The sequence below is a fragment of the Myotis davidii genome, unplaced genomic scaffold, assembly GCF_000327345.1.
Source record: "Myotis davidii unplaced genomic scaffold, ASM32734v1 scaffold523, whole genome shotgun sequence".
NCBI classification, from domain to species: domain Eukaryota; kingdom Metazoa; phylum Chordata; class Mammalia; order Chiroptera; family Vespertilionidae; genus Myotis; species Myotis davidii.
The window spans coordinates 41010-58037 of NW_006295054.1; the positions used below are offsets into that span (position 1 = coordinate 41010).

Below are 17028 nucleotides of genomic sequence, written 5' to 3' on the forward strand. Positions count from 1 at the left end.
CGCCTGCGCCTTCTTCCCGCTCTCCTTCGCCGGCCCTGGGCGCGGGGTTTGGGGGGGTGCACTGAGACCTCAGTCTGCCGGGATCCCACACGCCGTCCCCAATTGCCACCCCCAAAGCCGACAGACCCGCACCCCTTTAAAACCTCTTCAGTGTCCAAGACGCCGCCACAGTCTTCCCGGCTCCTCGGGGATGCCGCGGGGCTCATTGCATCCATTTCCATATTGGAACCGAGAGCCTTCTCTAGCCACGCGGTGATTTCCGAAGGCCAGGGCGCTTGACCGCCAAATCCTGATCCCCTGCCCTATGCCAGGAGCGGACATTCATCTCTCCCCTTTTCTCAGAATTTTGCACAAGAGTATGTAAAAGTGTTGGACACTTTATTCGAAGTCAAGTTTTTATGTGTAGGCTACGTATTATATACAATCAAGAGATGCAAAAGTTAAACTTGTAACTTGATACATATTATCCACTTATTTTAGAAGGTTTTTGTTTGGGAGTGATAATTTTGTGTTTTGGGTTAAAGATCTTTCATAATAAAGGGTTGATAGAAATTAGATTCTAATTTCCTTTTTGTAATGTGTACGTTTATCCAGTTCAAATTTAGTTCACCTCTTTGAAGAGCTGAAGTTAGGGTGAAATTAGAACTCTCTAACATCTCATTTGAATGGCTTGAATTTAGCTACAGCTCTACCATACTAATGAACACTGTTACTGTTTTTAAAACGCAGAACAATCTACTTTGGGAAGTGAAGAATGGAATCCTTGGGAAGGAGATGAGAAAAATGAGCAACAACACAGATTTAAAACTAGTCTCCAAATATTAAATAAATCCATGAAAGGGAAAACAGACTTCCGAGTACAAATCTGGGGCAAAGCTGCCATTGGTAAGTTACTGTGTAGAGCCAAGACATGTAAAAAGAATCAGAAAATGTACTTTATTAATATTCAATTCATTTTAATGCATTTATAGTTTATTTCTTCATTTGTTAAAGGTATCATGATACATTTTTTTCAGGGTTTTTTCAGTATTTTATTTCTCCTTTCTGTTAGGCAATATCTGTGTAAATACATGCACTCATTCTATTGTTGGTCTTTAGTTGAGCACAGGTTGATTTGTAGATACAAAGAATGGGTCATGTAAGCATTATTATAGTTACCTGCCTGTGTCAACTGAATTTTTATGAATCTGTTTATCGATACTTGATACACAAGTACAAGTTGTGGCCACTGCCCTTGCTGCCCAAACAAGTTTGGGCAACATTGAACTGAGCGAAGTTAAAGCAGGTTCTTTTTTTTTATTTCTCAGAGCCTTTCATAGGCCAATATTCATTGTCAATGTCCAAGAAAGGGATATAGTATGCAGCTGATTAACCTTGATTGCCCACAAAAGCATTTTCCTCTGAGTATCATGAGAGCCTAGCATTCCAAGTTATATATTACCCTCAATTAGAGAATGGAACCCTCAATTCTTAGAAGAGTCAGAAAGAATTTAGTGATGTAGAAGGGGCTTTATTTGGCCTTTAAACATGAGTTGGATTTATACATACAGTAAGGTATATGGATAGAAAGTGCCAGATGAGAGGAAAGTAAAAGAGGACAAAGCCTGCCCCATATTGTTTCATAAATTCATTCACACTTGCATGCAAATATACATGCAAGATTACTAACTGATCTTTAAATTTCAGGTACCCAAGACCAGGCCTCCAATCATCAAGTTCTAACAATTTTTTTCTTTATAAAATCTCTAATATTAATTTCTTCTTTTAAATTACTATTTTCTCATTCTAGTTTTTAATTCAATCTAGATCTTAACAAGTTTTCATTATTTCCAGACTTTTCATTTTTAATCTAATAAGCACAAAGTGGCAGATGAGTTTTATCAAATTTTACTTTCATCAACCTATTCCCCAGGCACAGTAATAGCATACCAGTTATAGATATTCCCACTTAAAAAGGGAGAAAATGGTAGTAATATTGAGTCACTGGTCCAAACAGTTTTGAAATTCAACCAGGAAAACTCCATTAGTTTCAAGGCCTGGGAATAATCTGTGGCTCAAGCTTTGCTTCTGGCCTTTCGGCTCTGGCTTTGAAGTCATTCTTCCTTTTTCATGAAGGTTAGCAAGTGTTTTCAGATCAGTAGTTTTCCAGCCTGTTTCTTGAAGATAGGATTTGGAAGTCCAGCAGCCTCCTCTCATTTCAGCTTCTCTGGGTCTCTTTTAGTCCAAGCTGCCAGTGTTTCTGCTGATACAACATTCTCAAGAACCTGTGGGTCTCCTGTGTATGTCATGCGGACTTGCTGCATTAGGAAAGAGCTCCTCCACAGGTTTTTCCTGGACAACCCCATCTCTATTTCTGGCTTCTGCTAAGATTACTGAAGGAGATCCATAAATTATGCATCTAATACAGCCGTGGGCAAACTACAGCCCACGGGTCCGCCCCGTTTGAAATGAATAAAACTAAAAAAAAAAAGACCGTACCCTTTTATGTAATGATGTTTACTTTGAATTTATATTAGTTCACACAAACAGTCCATCCATGCTTTTGTTCCGGCCCTCCGGTCCAGTTTAAGAACCCATTGTGGTCCTCGAGTCAAAAAGTTTGCCCACCCCTGCTCTAATATCTTCAAAGAGCCCTCTATATGACTAAATAGTATGATCTTTTTATATTCTGAGGCTCTAGCCTAACGATATCAAGTCATATCCTTGGCCTCCTCTCAAGAGCAGTCTTTTCCGACAGTGAATCTCCTAAATTTTCACCTCTTTTGCAATCTGAGTAGGCTGAGAATTTCCTAATCATCAAGTCCTGGTTCATTTTTACTTAACAGTTTTTCCCTCAATCTCTCTGTCCTCTCATGTTTTACTATAATCAATAAGAAGAAACCGGGCCACAGCATCAACATTTTGCCTAGAAATCTCTTCAACTAAATATCCACATTTATTGTTTACAAGTTCTGCTTTCCACACAACTGCAGGACACAATTCAGCTAAGCTTTCTGCTGCTATACATAATATGCCACTTAACAAAGGTATACGGTCTGAGAAATGCCATTAAGTGATTTCATCCTTGTGCAAACATCAGAGTATACTTACACAAACCTAGATGGTGTATCCTACTACTAAAAATATATGTGCTATACTTTTCTATGACTAGCAGCACAGTAAGTTTGTTTACACTAGCATCACCACAGATTCGTGAGTAATGCATTGTACTATGACTTGATGACATTGCTAGGCATAGGAATTTTTTAGCTCCATTATAATCTTACTAGAGGCCTGGTGCACGAATTCGTGCATGGGTGGGGTCCCTCGGCCTAGCCAACTGTCAGGGCCTATTGGGGCCATCTCACCCGGGCCCGATTGGGGCCAGTTGGCCAGGGAGAGAGACCATGAGAGGTTGGCCGGCTACGGGAGGTTGGCTGTGGGAGCGCACTGACCATCAGGGGTCAGCTCCTGTGTTGAACTGCCCCCTGGTGGTCAGTGCACATCATAGCGACCGGTCGACTGGTTGTTCGGTCTTTCGGTTGCTTAGGCTTTTATATATATATATATAGACTAGAGGCCCGTTGCAGGAAGATTCCTGCAAGAATAAGACTTTCTCGGGCCGATCACGCCACCAAGCCCCGCCGCCCAGGGCCGCACACAGGGGTCCCGGCACCCAGGGCCGCACACGGGGTTCCCGGCCGCCCAGGCCACACACAGGGGTCCCAGCTGGCGGCGGGGCTTAGGTGGCACACGAGGGTCCCGGCTGGCGACTCGTGCTGGCCAGCCCTGCCTACAGTATGCAAATTCTTTGTTGGTGGCTAATTTGCATATTGCTCTGATTGGCTGATGGGCGTAGCAAAGGTATGGTCAATTAGCATCTTTGTCTTTTATTGGATAGGATGAGACCTCCATCTAATATGCAGTCCATCATTGACTGAAATGTCATTATGTGGTGTATGACTGTATAACAGTCCACTTCCCTCTAGCTTTTAATAGCATGTTACTCACTTCCTGAACCCTCACCAACAGTGCTTTTAATGTACATATTTCTACCAACAGTCTGCTTATGATTTAGGTGTCCCCTAAGATGATAGGTTTTTTGCCTACTGTGCTCCCAACTTTTTCTGAGTTCTCACTAGCAGAGTCAGTAACATACCATATTTCTGCCTACAATTTGTTCAAGGCAGTTTAATCTAGGCTCTTTTTTAAAATCATACTCCTCAGAATTCTTTCAGCTTCTTTCCATTACCTAATTCCAAAGCCACTTCCAGAATTTTAAATATTTATTATATTATACCCCATTTATAGGTACTCATAATGTATGAGTACATAATCTCTAGTTTCCTATAGCCCCTGTACCCTATTACTAAAAATCTATTTTCCTAATCAAATGATATAAAAGAGCAAAACTTATGCTCATTCTGCATACCAGAGTAGATCAGACAGTAAATGGTTTTGTTTATGTAATTACTAGGTTTGTATCTCTGGGAGCATATTTTTGAAGGCATACTTGATCCTACTGATGTGACTGCTCAATGGAGAGAAGGAAATTCAATTGTAGGAAGAACACATTACAGGTATTAACTTTACAACATTAACCTTTGCTGGCTTACCATACAATGTTTTTTGTAAATACTAGAAGGAAAATAAGAGGAAACTATATCATAGAAAGTATTTCCACTTCAACTTGTTAAGAATAGAGAAATCTCACCCAGTCAGCATGGCTCAGTGGTTGAGCATCGACCTATGAACTTTACTGCAATACTAAAAATCTGTTTTTTACATTCAATAAAATCAATGTATTGTTAAGACATTTTTGAGCTTTTATTTTTATAAAACTTTTAATTATAACTGCATATTTTCTAAAGATTTTTAATAGATAGACTTAAGATTTAATTTAGAAAAATTACGATAATTTTATCATATGAAAGAATGCTATTTTCTATTAGATTTTGCTTTTTATTGAAATAAAAAATAAAAATAATTATTTTTAAATGCCTTTCTGTAATAATGATGTTAGGGGAAAATTTTTAACCAAAGATTCTGTTTTCTGTTAGGATTCCATTTCTTAGAGAAATCAAGAGGAAAAATTGTAATTAATCTCATTTTAATTGAATTTTCACTGCATTCTTTTTTCTTTATTTTATTCTAGAGGCCCAGTGCACAAAATCTGTGCATGGGGGGAGGGGGTTCCTCAGCCCGGCCTGCACCCTCTTCAGTCCGGGACCCCTTGAGGGATGTCCGACTGCCAGTTTAAACCGGCAGTCGGACATCCCTCTTGCAATCCAGGACCGCTGGCTCCTAACCGCTCACCTCCCTGCCTGCCTGATTGCCCCTACCCACTCTGCCTGCTGGCCTGATCACCCCTAAAGACCCTCCCCTGTCGGCCTGATCTCCCCTAACCGCCTCTGCCTCGGCCCCCGCCACTGTGGCTTTGTCTGGGAGGACGTCCAGAAGGATGTCTGGTCTAATTAGCATATTACCCTTTTATTAGTATAGATACACTTGGAAAGAAATTTCATTGCATGAATCTTTTCAAAGTAATCATTCTTGAAAAGTAAATAGGGTTTTTAAAAAAAAATACATTTTTATTGATTGCAGAGAGGAAGGGAGAGGGAGAAAGAGATAGAAACATCAATGATGAGAGAGAATCATTTTTTGGCTGCCTCCTTCATGCCTCCTACTGGGGATCAAACCCGCAACCTGGACTTTTGCCTTTGACTGGAATCGAACCTGGGACCCTTCAGTCCACAGACCAACACTCTATCCACTGAGCCTGACTGGCTAGGGCTGTAAACAGGTTTGTTATATCATCGTTGATAGTGATTATTTTTCTTTTCATCTCCTGGGTTCTATTGATCTAATCCCATTCAGGAGTTTATTATATATATAGTCCTAAATTTAAAACAGCTGAATTGGGGTGTTTGAAAGTCAATTAGAATTATGCATGTAAATCTAATATTTGATATTTTAAAAAGTAAATGTGTTATCAGTATTAGTGTAATAGTTCTACCCAAAATATACAGAATTTTCAGGAAAAAGTCTTAAATATTCTCAGAGAAGTTATTATATACTGTTACTATAATGATAGCAAAGGATTTGAGCAAACAGCACTACTTCCCAAAAGAAAATCTTCCCTTCTGAAATTTTTACCTGACATCTTATATTATGATCAAATAGCAATGCTATTTTCTCTTAGGATTTAAGAGAACCATCTATTCAAAGAAGTTCACTACTGTGGCAGATTTTTAAAAACAAGTTATTCAAATTTTAGGCTCATGAAAAGTAGCATACCTAATTATTTATCCGGAATTAATAAACTTTTGTCTTTTTTTATTAAATTTATCCATGTGACATTGGCTAATAAGATTATGTAGGTTTCAAGAACACATGTCTATAATACACAGTCTGTATATTGCATTGTATGCCCACCATCCAGAGTCAAATCATCTTTTATCACCATACATTTGACCCCCATTATTCTTTACTACCCTCTGATAACCACCATATGTTGTCTGTGAGTTTTCATTTGTTTTTCTTGTTTGTTCATTTGTTGCTTTCAGTTTATATCCCACATATGAGTGAAATCATATGGTTTTTAAGTTTTTTGGTCTGGCTTATTTTACTAAATTCATAAACTTTTATGGAATTGCAAGTTTTGAGTTGAATTGAGCTACAGGGGTTATATCTTAAATGTTTCAACGCATTCATCCTTGTTTGACCAAAAGTGAATCTGAAGTGATGAGTCACCTTGAAGAAATAAATGGAAAGCATTTCTGAGTACTATTAGGTTACTTGTAAATATGTGTAATATAGTTTGTTTAAATAAATCTTTTTCTTTACAAAGAGCTTATGTCATTTACTTTTAGCCTCACAACAGTTCTGAGGCAGAAGTAGAAAGGATATCATTAGCGTTCCAGGGTTGATCAGGCTCATGAATGCTGATTCTTATCAGCTCATAGGCCCCAAAAATGTAATCCAGGATACCAAGTAACTCAGGAACTAGAACTGCCAGTCCACATGCTTGTATTGATTTGACCAGCACATTCTTTCCATATAGGCAAGCTACAGTTGATACCCAATTAAATATGGAATCAAAATAAGGGATTTAACAATGTGCAGTACCTGTTATTAGGGTATCCCATTCCCCACTGGATGCTGGAGGTGGAGTCCTTATGTTATCTCAAGAAAAAGAGTTTTCTGAGACTCGCACAGGAAGATGAGTGATTTTTATTTGCGTGGAATTGCATTCCTGGGTTCCCAAAGTCCCATTTCCCTTAGTCCAGTTATAGAAGAGGTGCAGCTGGGGTTTCAGTAAAGCTAAAAGCAAAGCCAGGACCCAGAGTTTCCATTCCATGTTGTAGCCGGGTCCACCTCAGCATCAGGCTAGTTACAGTTCATTAGTCCATTGTATGTGAGGGTTCACAAGGCCATGGGCCATGTGGGCGAATGGAGGAAGCAGGAGTGAAAGCCCCACAAGCCAGGATCAACCAAGAGCACAAGAGGAACCGAGAGAAGTTCTTCCTTCAGGGAATTAAGCATCCCAGCTCTTCCTGTGCTTGCAGTGGCCACGCCCACTCTGGCCACGACCTCTGTTCCCAGTGTGACAGTAAGCATCTTTGCTAGTTCCCCAACTTTACTGGGCATGTGTCTATTCTTCCCTTTGCTGGTCCCCTGAGAAGTGTAAAGTTGTAGCTTCATGGCGAAGCTGCCAAAATGACATGCCTAGAATATTTGGCCTTCCCTTTGCTCCTTTCCCATTATTAATAACTAGACTAATTACAGTGGTATCACTTCCAAATTCTGTGTGTTTCAGAAGGGATAAGTGACTCATTATTCACCAGTGAATCATCAGTAGCATAGTCTGTCTCAGCATATGAACACATGAATACGTGTAGGGCACACTGAACTGAGCCAGCCTCAGGAAGCCCTGTCACCTCTGGGCAGAGGAGCCGTGTGATTGAGTTGTAAGTGTATAGACTTTGCAGCCAAAATATCTCAGTTCAATTTCCAGCTTTACCTATTTTAGCTACCTGACATTGGGCAGGTTTCTTCTCCTCTCTGTACCTGGATTTCTTTACGTTTAAAATAAGGCAAATAGTAGTTTCTACTTCACCAGATTGCTATGAAGATTAAATTCATTAAAAGATGTATTGTCGCCCCAGCCGGTTTGGCTCAGTGAATAGAGTGTCAGCCTGTGGACTGAAGGGTCCCAGGTTCGATTCCAGTCAAGGGCACATGCCTGGGTTGTGGGCTCCATCCCCAGTAGGGGGCGTGTAGGAGGCGTGTAGGAAGCAGCCAATCAATGATTCTCTCTCATCATTTATGTCTCTCTCCCTCTCCCATCCTCTCTGAGATCAATAAAAAATATTTTTAAAAAAAAAAAAAAGATGTATAGTCTCTGGCACATAATAACCACTATAGAAGTCTTGTTGTTAAAAATACTTAAATAGGTACTGCAACATCTCCCTCCCTTTCAGTTCTACTTTTTCTGTGCTTCTATTACTGTCTATTATTTCTCCATTATGTACCTCCCCACAAATACCTTATTGACATATTCTTTATATTAATGTATTCAAGTAGGTTACAAGCTAGCCTGAGATCCATTCTGTCTCTTGAAGGAACTTTGCCTATCTCTACTGATATCCATCATATGTTGATTTATGGTTTGAAATCTTCAGGCAACTTTAGTTTTAATTTCTAAGGAGGAATCTTACTTCTGCTCATCATGGCCTTTGCTTATCCCCAGAAGACTCCCTTCCAAATCCTGTAATTTCCATGTGCAGGCATTATCATAATATATAGAGAAATTTCTACTCATTTGATAAGACAAAGGCCAGATGCTAACTCATTATCAATATTCAATTCTAGTATTTTCAATAAGCATCTGTCACTTATAAGAAAGTTGAACTTATTTCCAAAGATCATGATAGAATAAAATATGTCTGATTCTATTTTTTTAGAATTTCCAGATATTGCTACTATAAGAAGGTAGTGAGCTCATTACTCATCACAGTAAGTGCAAGCTTTTATAGGAACATTCAACTTGTAGATTTTATATAAAATGATTTAAAATTTCTGGTTGTTCTCTTTTTCCTTTGTGTCTTGTTTGTTGTTACAGTTTCATCACTGGTCCAGCTGTAGTCCCCGGGTACTTCCCGGTTGATGTGAATAATGTGGTACTCATTTTAAATGGAAGAGAAAAAGCAAAGGTCTTTTATGCCACCCAGTGGTTACTTTATGTACAAAATTTAGTACAAACTCAAAAACTCCAGCATGTTGCTGTTGTTTTGCTTGGAAATGAACATTGTAACAATGAATGGATCAACCAATTCCTCAAAAGAAATGGAGGCTTTGTGGAGCTGCTTTTCATCATATATGACAGCCCCTGGATTAATGACATGGATGTTTTTCAGTGGCCTTTAGGAGTAGCAACGTAAGTACAAAATATTAGGCATGTTTCTAGACTAAGACCTGAATTTCAGAACCAGGGCGATTGTGTTTTAGATTTGCAATATAGTTCTTTTGAGATCATTGAGGCCAGGTACAATCTTTTCCATGGGAAAAAATATGGTTTGGTCTCCTGCATCAGCAACGATAATAATGTTTTTAGAGTATTTTCACCTTTTATGAGGAAGGCAGATGAATTACATTTTTGTGTTTCAAAATCACAAGGCGTGGGATGAATTTTTAAGTTTATCAAGTTTCTTAAAGAGAGGTTTAGCAGAGGATGGCAGACAAACAGACCCACTTAAAGCCATTATTGTAGAATCTCTATAATTAACAGTTTAAAAAAAAACAACCTACTTTTCTTTGAAGGTAATATTAAATCAGGAGCACACTGTACCCTTGGGCTTGGAAGCATTATACCATAATATGCTCAGATGTGCCACTAAGACTGGTTGCACACATTTCTATTAAAAAGAAGTACTAATTAATAGCTAAGGTTTCTCAATATGTCATATATAAACTCTTTAAAATGGAAAACTTGCCCAGCCCCTGTGGCTCAGGGTTGAGAGTTGACCCATGAGCCAGGAGGTCACAGTTCGATTCCTAGTCAGGGCACATGTGTAGGTTATTGGGTTGATCCCCAGTAGGGGGCATGTAGGAGGCAGCCAATCAGTGATTCTCTCTCATCATTAATGTTTCTATCCCTCTCGCCCTCTCCCTTTCTCTCTGAAATCAATTAAATAAACAACAACATGAAAACTACTTATTTTTTATCTTTCTGTTAATAGAGGGGTTTTTTATTAAAAGTAAGTTGGCTTTAAGATGAGTTGCTACTTTACATAAACTTCCCAGTGACAGGGATTTTTGTCTTTTTTTTTTTTCCACTACTTTATCTGCAGAGCCTAAAACAGTGCCTGCACAAAGTAGGCACTTAGTAAATCATTGTTGAATGGATGAATTATGAAAAAGCTCACTAACATGATATCTGAATCAAATATTTATTATACAAGATGTGGCCTTAGTCTGCTGCCTAGTTGGTACATGAATATCACCAGAGAAGCACATTAATAAGGCAGAATCCCTGGCTTACCACTACAGCATTCTGATTCAATAGATTTAGGGTAGGATCAGACAAAAAGGTTAAATTAAGTATAGCCAAGGGATGGATCCGAAAAATCCATCCCTTAAGTAGAGCCTATATTTATAAAATGTTTTGAAGCCAAAAAATATTACTTTTTCACAGTAATACTACCTAACTTATTAATATAGTATGGGATGGAATCTCTGTAATTCTAGTAATGTTGAACTAGCCAGTATCTCTGTTTTAAATCAGTGGTTCTCAACCAGGGGCAGTTTTACCCCCTACCCACCACCCCAGGAGACATTTGACAATGTCTGGAAATCTTTTGGGTTGTTACAGGGGAGGGAAGAGAGGTGATACTGACATCTGGTGGACAGAGAGAGGTCAGGGATGTATCCTACAGTGTAGAAGACAGCTTATGTGACAAATACCGTAATTGTCTGGCCCCAAATGGCGGAAATGCTAAGGTTGAGAAACCTGTTGTAGACTGTTAAATAAAGCTTTGTGTTGCTCTTACGTGAAGGTTATATTTCAGGCACACAGTTTTATTTCTGTTACTTCCAAATGCCCATAAAAATGGGCCAATTGAAATAGGTCTCTCCTGTATGGCGCACAAGTTTTTTTGTGTGTTTTTTGTTTTATTTTGTTTTGTTTTTAATCTACCTACGGCTTTCGAACTGGGAGCTCTTTGCTTTAGCAATATGTATGCTATCACTTGGCTAAAGCACTCATTAAATCATGATCATTATGAATATAAAAGATTATTTATACTTATAAGGTCTTGAATTCAACCTGCCTTACAGCTACAGATGTGTAATAGAAGTTGAAGAATATAAAAAACAAAGCCCTTTGGCCCACAGTCTCTATTGCAATTTTGTAAAAGATGTCATTGTGAGAATCTTATTTTTTAAGTCAATAGATTTAAGGGCTTTTCAAAAGTAAGCATGGAAAATTATATTGTGGGTTTGGTAAGGCATTCTAAATCTCTTCTTTCTATATCATGCTAAGATGTGGGTTATGGGAATTGTGCCATTTCTGTTGTCATATATTGTTAACTCGTGTGTACTTTTTTTTACAGGTACAGGAATTTCCCTGTGGTGGAGGCAAGTTGGTCAATGCTGTATAATGAAAGGCCCTACTTATGTAATTTCCTAGGAACTATTTATGAAAATTCATCCAGACAAGCACTCATGAACATTTTGAAACAAGGTGGAATTGATAAGCTCTGTTGGGTCTCAGTAAGAGAACAGTAAGTTCTGTGTTTACTTGATTCATTCATGTTGTTCTCCTGTCTGAGATTTGCTTTATGTGGCAGCACAGGTTTTCCAATGAGACAGTGTTAACTCCACTTATATTTGTCTTTTCCTAGGAGATAGATCGGTAATTGAAGCTATGAAGAACTTGGGTTGTATACGTTTAAAACAGGGAGAATCTCTTATAGCTATAGTTCATCTTGAAGAACACTAGTAACTGTCATATGCAATGTCAATTGTTTGGGTTTCCTCAGTCATATTTGTTATTCAAACTTACACACAGGGAATAGGGAATGTGCCAATAAGGTCTTAGGTCATCCCTGAGGTGTTCTGCAGACCAGCTCAGTGTTCCAGTATTGGCCTAGAGCACTCCTCCCTCCTCAGGAACCTGACAGCACCTAAGGACTGTTCTTCAGATCCCAAATCTAACACAGGACCTTGTGAAGAGTAGGCCAGGATAAAGGGGCAGTGGATGGATGGATGTACACATTGATTTAATAGGATTGACTTTCTTCCATTGGTTTACCTGATAATTGTGAAACAGGTGTTCTGGAGTGAAAGAAGACATTTTGGAATTACTCATTTTGTTTTTAAAAGATCAAATAGAGTTTTGCATGTATGAAGCAGAGTCACCAGAGATTGAATGCCCTTCTAGATCTAGAAATGCATTCATTATAGCAGATACTCTCTTCTAGAAAGCGTAACTCCTAATTCCATTATTTGTGTAACCATAATATATATATTCAGTCAACAGGCATTTATCAGGCAACTGTTTTAGCCATGAGTGATATAGCAGTGAACAAAATAGTCATAAGTGCCCTCTTAGGACTTAGATGCTTATTGGAGGACACAAACCAGTAAAATATGTGTGAAAAGATGAGAAATGCCATGTAAAAAAAATAGTTGAGCAGAGAAGCGATGTAGAGAGGATGAGGGATCAGGAGTGGAGATTTGCTGGTTTAGAGTGGCTAAAGGAAGCACTAGCTAGAACAGTGATGGCGAATCTATGACACCTCTGACACGCGAACTCATTTTTTTAGTTGGTTTCTCTTTGTTAAATGGCATTTAAATATATAAATTAAATATCAAAAATATACATCTTTGTTCTACTATGGTTGCAAATATCAAAAAATTTCTATATGTGACACGGCACCAGAGTTAAGTTAGGGTTTTTCAAAATGCCGACACGCCGAGCTCAAAAAGTTGGCCATCACTGAGCTAGAAGGTTACATTTAAGCTCAGCCATGACGAAGGTGCAGGATGAGCCTTGTGTCTGTTTGGGAGAAGAGTAGTTCAGGCCGAGGGAGGGCAAATGTAAAGGGCCTAAGGCGGAACCATGCTTACCATGGTTGAGGAACAAGGGACCGTGTGCCTGGAATGGAATGAGTGAGGGTAGTGTATAATGGCAAAGTTTATGGTGGGAATAAAATTATTCTTGTAATTCTTCTCATACCATTGGGCCAGGAGGTCAAGTAGCTGTCCTTCTTGTTTCCCGTTGCTGCTTCCAGACCGTTCTCCCCTTTCCCTCCTTAAAACCTGCAATTTTGAATCTCATGCCAGCAGACAAAACCATCCATTACTTTTACTTTTTGAGGTATATTCTGACCTTTGGGTTTATCTCCTTAATTCTTTGAAGAGTTTAGTTCCTGGCACACTCTCTCTGACATTACTCCAGTCTCACTTTTGGTGACTCCCAAATCTACATAGATGGTCCTTCCATCACCTTGGTCTTGAAGTTCCTTTACCTCCTCTCCTCCATGATCTGGTCTCCACGTGACCTCAGCTATTCACTATCAAGGTCCTTTCCTAGACCTTATCCTACACCTACCACTTCTTCTCCATGGTCTCAAGTTCCAGCATCTCTCTCGATAACCACCATTTCCTGTCAGGCCAGCTCATTCTCTGTAATAATCTCCTACAGTTTAGCTGGGACTGACAACCCATTGTTCCTACTCCTTTTTCATTGTCCTTTGCTCGCCTCATACCTTTACTTTCTTCTTTACCCCACTTAAGTGTCATAGTCAATCATGGTTAGATGTTGACTTTGATTGTTTCTTAATTTAGCAAACCCTAACTCTGGTAAAATCTAGCTCTCTTGCCTGCACCAAACCTATACCCATGCAACCAAACACTTGGAGGAAGCTGCCAATCAATCTCACTTTTAATACGTGCCCTTGACCCTCAAGTGTCCAACAACCATCCATTTCCCTTGTCTCTGTATTCTTCCACTCTCCAAGAGAATGTTTTATAACTTGTTCTCTCTTCCAAACTATACATACCTTCTGACCCCATTGCTCATTTTACTGAGAGCATAGGAACAGTCAGGAGAGAACGTCTAGCTTTTGAACTGACCTTTCAGCTTCTACCCTTGCCCCTGGGTAGTCCATTCTTTTTTTTTTTTTTAAATATATTTTATTGAGTTTTTACAGAGAGGAAGGGAGAGAGATAGAGAGTCAGAAACATCGATGAGAGAGAAACATCGACCAGCTGCCTGTGCACATCTCCCACTGGGGATGTGCCCGCAACCAAGGTACATGCCCTTGACCGGAATCGAACCTGGGACCCTTCAGTCCGCAGGCTGACGCTCTATCCACTGAGCCAAACCGGTTTCGGTGGGTAGTCCATTCTTAATACAACAGCCAGATTGATTCTGATACCACACAGGTCAGGTCAGTCACCCCTCGGATCCATACCTGCAAGATAGGATTCTCTGACCTCATCCTTCCCCCAGAGCCACCCTGGCTTCCTTGTGTTCATTGAACATGCCACACACGCGCTGTCTCATGGCCTTTATACTTTCTTTGCTCTCTGTTCTCCCCCAGATATTTGCACGTTTTGCTCCTTCACCTCCAGCTCTGTGCTCAGGTGCCCCTGTAATGAGACATGCTCCTGATCACCTATTTCAAATCACAACACTGCCCCCTCAGCAACCCCTCCCCGACTCTGCATCATTTTTCCTCACAGCACTTACTAGTAACACCTTCTAAGTAGTTCACTGACTTGACTTGGTTGCTACCTGTCTCTATCACTAGATCTAGATTATAAGCTCCAAGGGGAATTAGGAGGGTGAGGTAGAGAGAAGAACTTGGCAGTCAGAAAATATTGGCTGAATTAACATTCATTCAGAAATTTTATGGTGACCACTGGATTTTAAAAATGTGTAGCTGTAAACTTTTCAAATTCTTAAATATTTTCAAGAAATCTATTTAGACAAGGTTTTATTTATCTTTTCTGCCTGTCATCTCTATAATAGTTTACCATTGCCTGTAACTGACATTAAAGGTAAAATCACGCAGTTGGTGTGCCTGAGTGAACCTAGAGGTCACTGGTTCTATTTCAGATCAGGGCACATGCCCGCGTTGTGGGCTCGATCCCCAGTAGGCATATGCAGGAGGCAGCCTATCAATGATGTTTCTCTCTCGTCGTCATTTTTATCTCTGTATTCCTCTCCTTTCCTCTCTATAAAAATCAATAAAAATTTTTTAAGTAAAACTGTTTTTTGTTTTTTTCCACAAAAGATATGCTTAGTAAAGTGAAAACTACAGCTGTTTTTCTGATTTTCCAGGTGGCAGCCTCAGGAAACAAATGAAAGCCTTAAGAATTATCAAGAAGCTTTGCTTCAGAGCGACCTCACATTGTGCCCAGTTGGAGTAAACACGGAATGTTATAGAATATATGAGGCTTGCTCCTATGGCTCCGTTCCTGTGGTGGAAGATGTCATGACAGCTGGCAGCTGTGGAAATACATCTGTTTCCCAGAATGCTCCTCTGCAGTTACTCAAGTCCATGGGCGCTCCCTTTATCTTTATTAAGAACTGGACGGAACTGCCTGCTGTTCTAGAAAAAGAGAAAACTATGACTTCACAAGAAAAAATTCAAAGAAGAAAAATGTTACTTCACTGGTATCAACACTTCAAAACAGAGCTAAAAACAAAATTTACTAATATTTTAGAAAGTTCATTTTTAATAAATAATAAAGGTTAACTATTAATTATCTCTTTGAGCCAAGATCTGATTTTTTAAATGATTCCTAACATTGTGTGTGTTTGTGTGACTGTGTGTTTATAAGTGTTCTTCACGGTGCCCTGTACACCCTAAGTTATGTCTGTCATGCTTGACCAAGTGCTCCCTTGCTGGGCCACTCCAAAAATGAAGCTAAAATGTTATTCAGCTCGCTTTTATAAAGATGAACGACTCAGTATTTCTTAACTCTTCTCACCATTGAACCCACTCTAGGGGAGCAGCATTGTGAAGTGGAAAGACTGGGCTTTGGAGTCAGACAGCCTGAGTTAACACCTAGCCTCTGCACCTATCTGGGGACCTGGAGGAAGCCACCTAATTGCTCTGGGTCTTGATTCCTTTCAATGTAAAATGGAGATAATGGTACCTCGTAGGGTAAGTGGTAAATATGAAATGAAATAATATATGAAGTACCCAGTATATACAGTAAACTCTAAATAGTTATTTCTGATTCATTTTTTTTTATTCCTTACTAGTTGGGGTTAAATTTAAATATCACATGCTCTTTTGCATATTTGGGAGTAATCATATGCCATGTTGGAAATGTATGTGGACAAATCTTAAAGAGTTAGACTTTTAGATGACTCAAGTTTTGTTGGATCATGTTGAGGTGGGTGCCTGGATGCAGAAATGGGTCATAATCCATACAAAACATGGACTGGGGAAGTCAGAACCAAAAATTAGTGCCTGAACTCTACAGAAGTTGTCACTGAAGGCCGGAGAAAGGCTGGTCAGCTCAGAAGAGCGCTTGATGCAGAGGCTGCCGGATGCCCTTGGAGAGCAGTGGCTTTGATTGAGGCAGACAGGTGGTCTTTATCTTCAGGTCCTTGGGCTCCCGAGAGGATGCAGGAGAACATGGGTTCAATCTGTTGATTTGCCTGCTTTTTATTTTTTTCAGAAATGCTATGGCTTAATTTCTGTGAAACCAGGGGATTAACATCATTGCTAATGAGGCTCTTTTTGTCTCCTCATTATATGAATGGCTATAATATTCAATAGGTATACATTCCCCCAGACTTTCATGGACCCAGAGCTTACACATCAGAAGGTCTGGCAGTCTGGATATGAAGAGCCTTACCTTAACATCATATTGAAGAATCGTGGTGCCTGCCACAACCCTATTCAATTCTGAGGGAACTGTCCCTGCTAAAAACAGCACAGGAGGGAACCGTTTTATTTCTGTGTCTCTCCTTTTTTGTGACCAACTTCAGGTCATAGCTGTGGACACTTTATTCAGGGTACC

General features: G+C 39.6%; 1 protein-coding gene across 1 annotated transcript; it reads left to right on the plus strand.

Annotated features, from left to right (window-relative positions):
• The first annotated feature begins 6 nt into the window (after positions 1 to 6).
• Positions 7 to 15770, plus strand: TMEM5 (transmembrane protein 5). The gene is made up of 6 exons (XM_015567750.1): positions 7 to 252; positions 730 to 885; positions 4457 to 4559; positions 9104 to 9418; positions 11592 to 11762; positions 15332 to 15770. The coding sequence occupies exons 2-6, from the start codon at positions 834 to 836 to the stop codon at positions 15747 to 15749; spliced, it is 1059 nt and encodes a 352-aa protein (XP_015423236.1). The 5' UTR covers positions 7 to 252; positions 730 to 833; the 3' UTR covers positions 15750 to 15770.
• The last annotated feature ends 1258 nt before the right edge of the window (positions 15771 to 17028 follow it).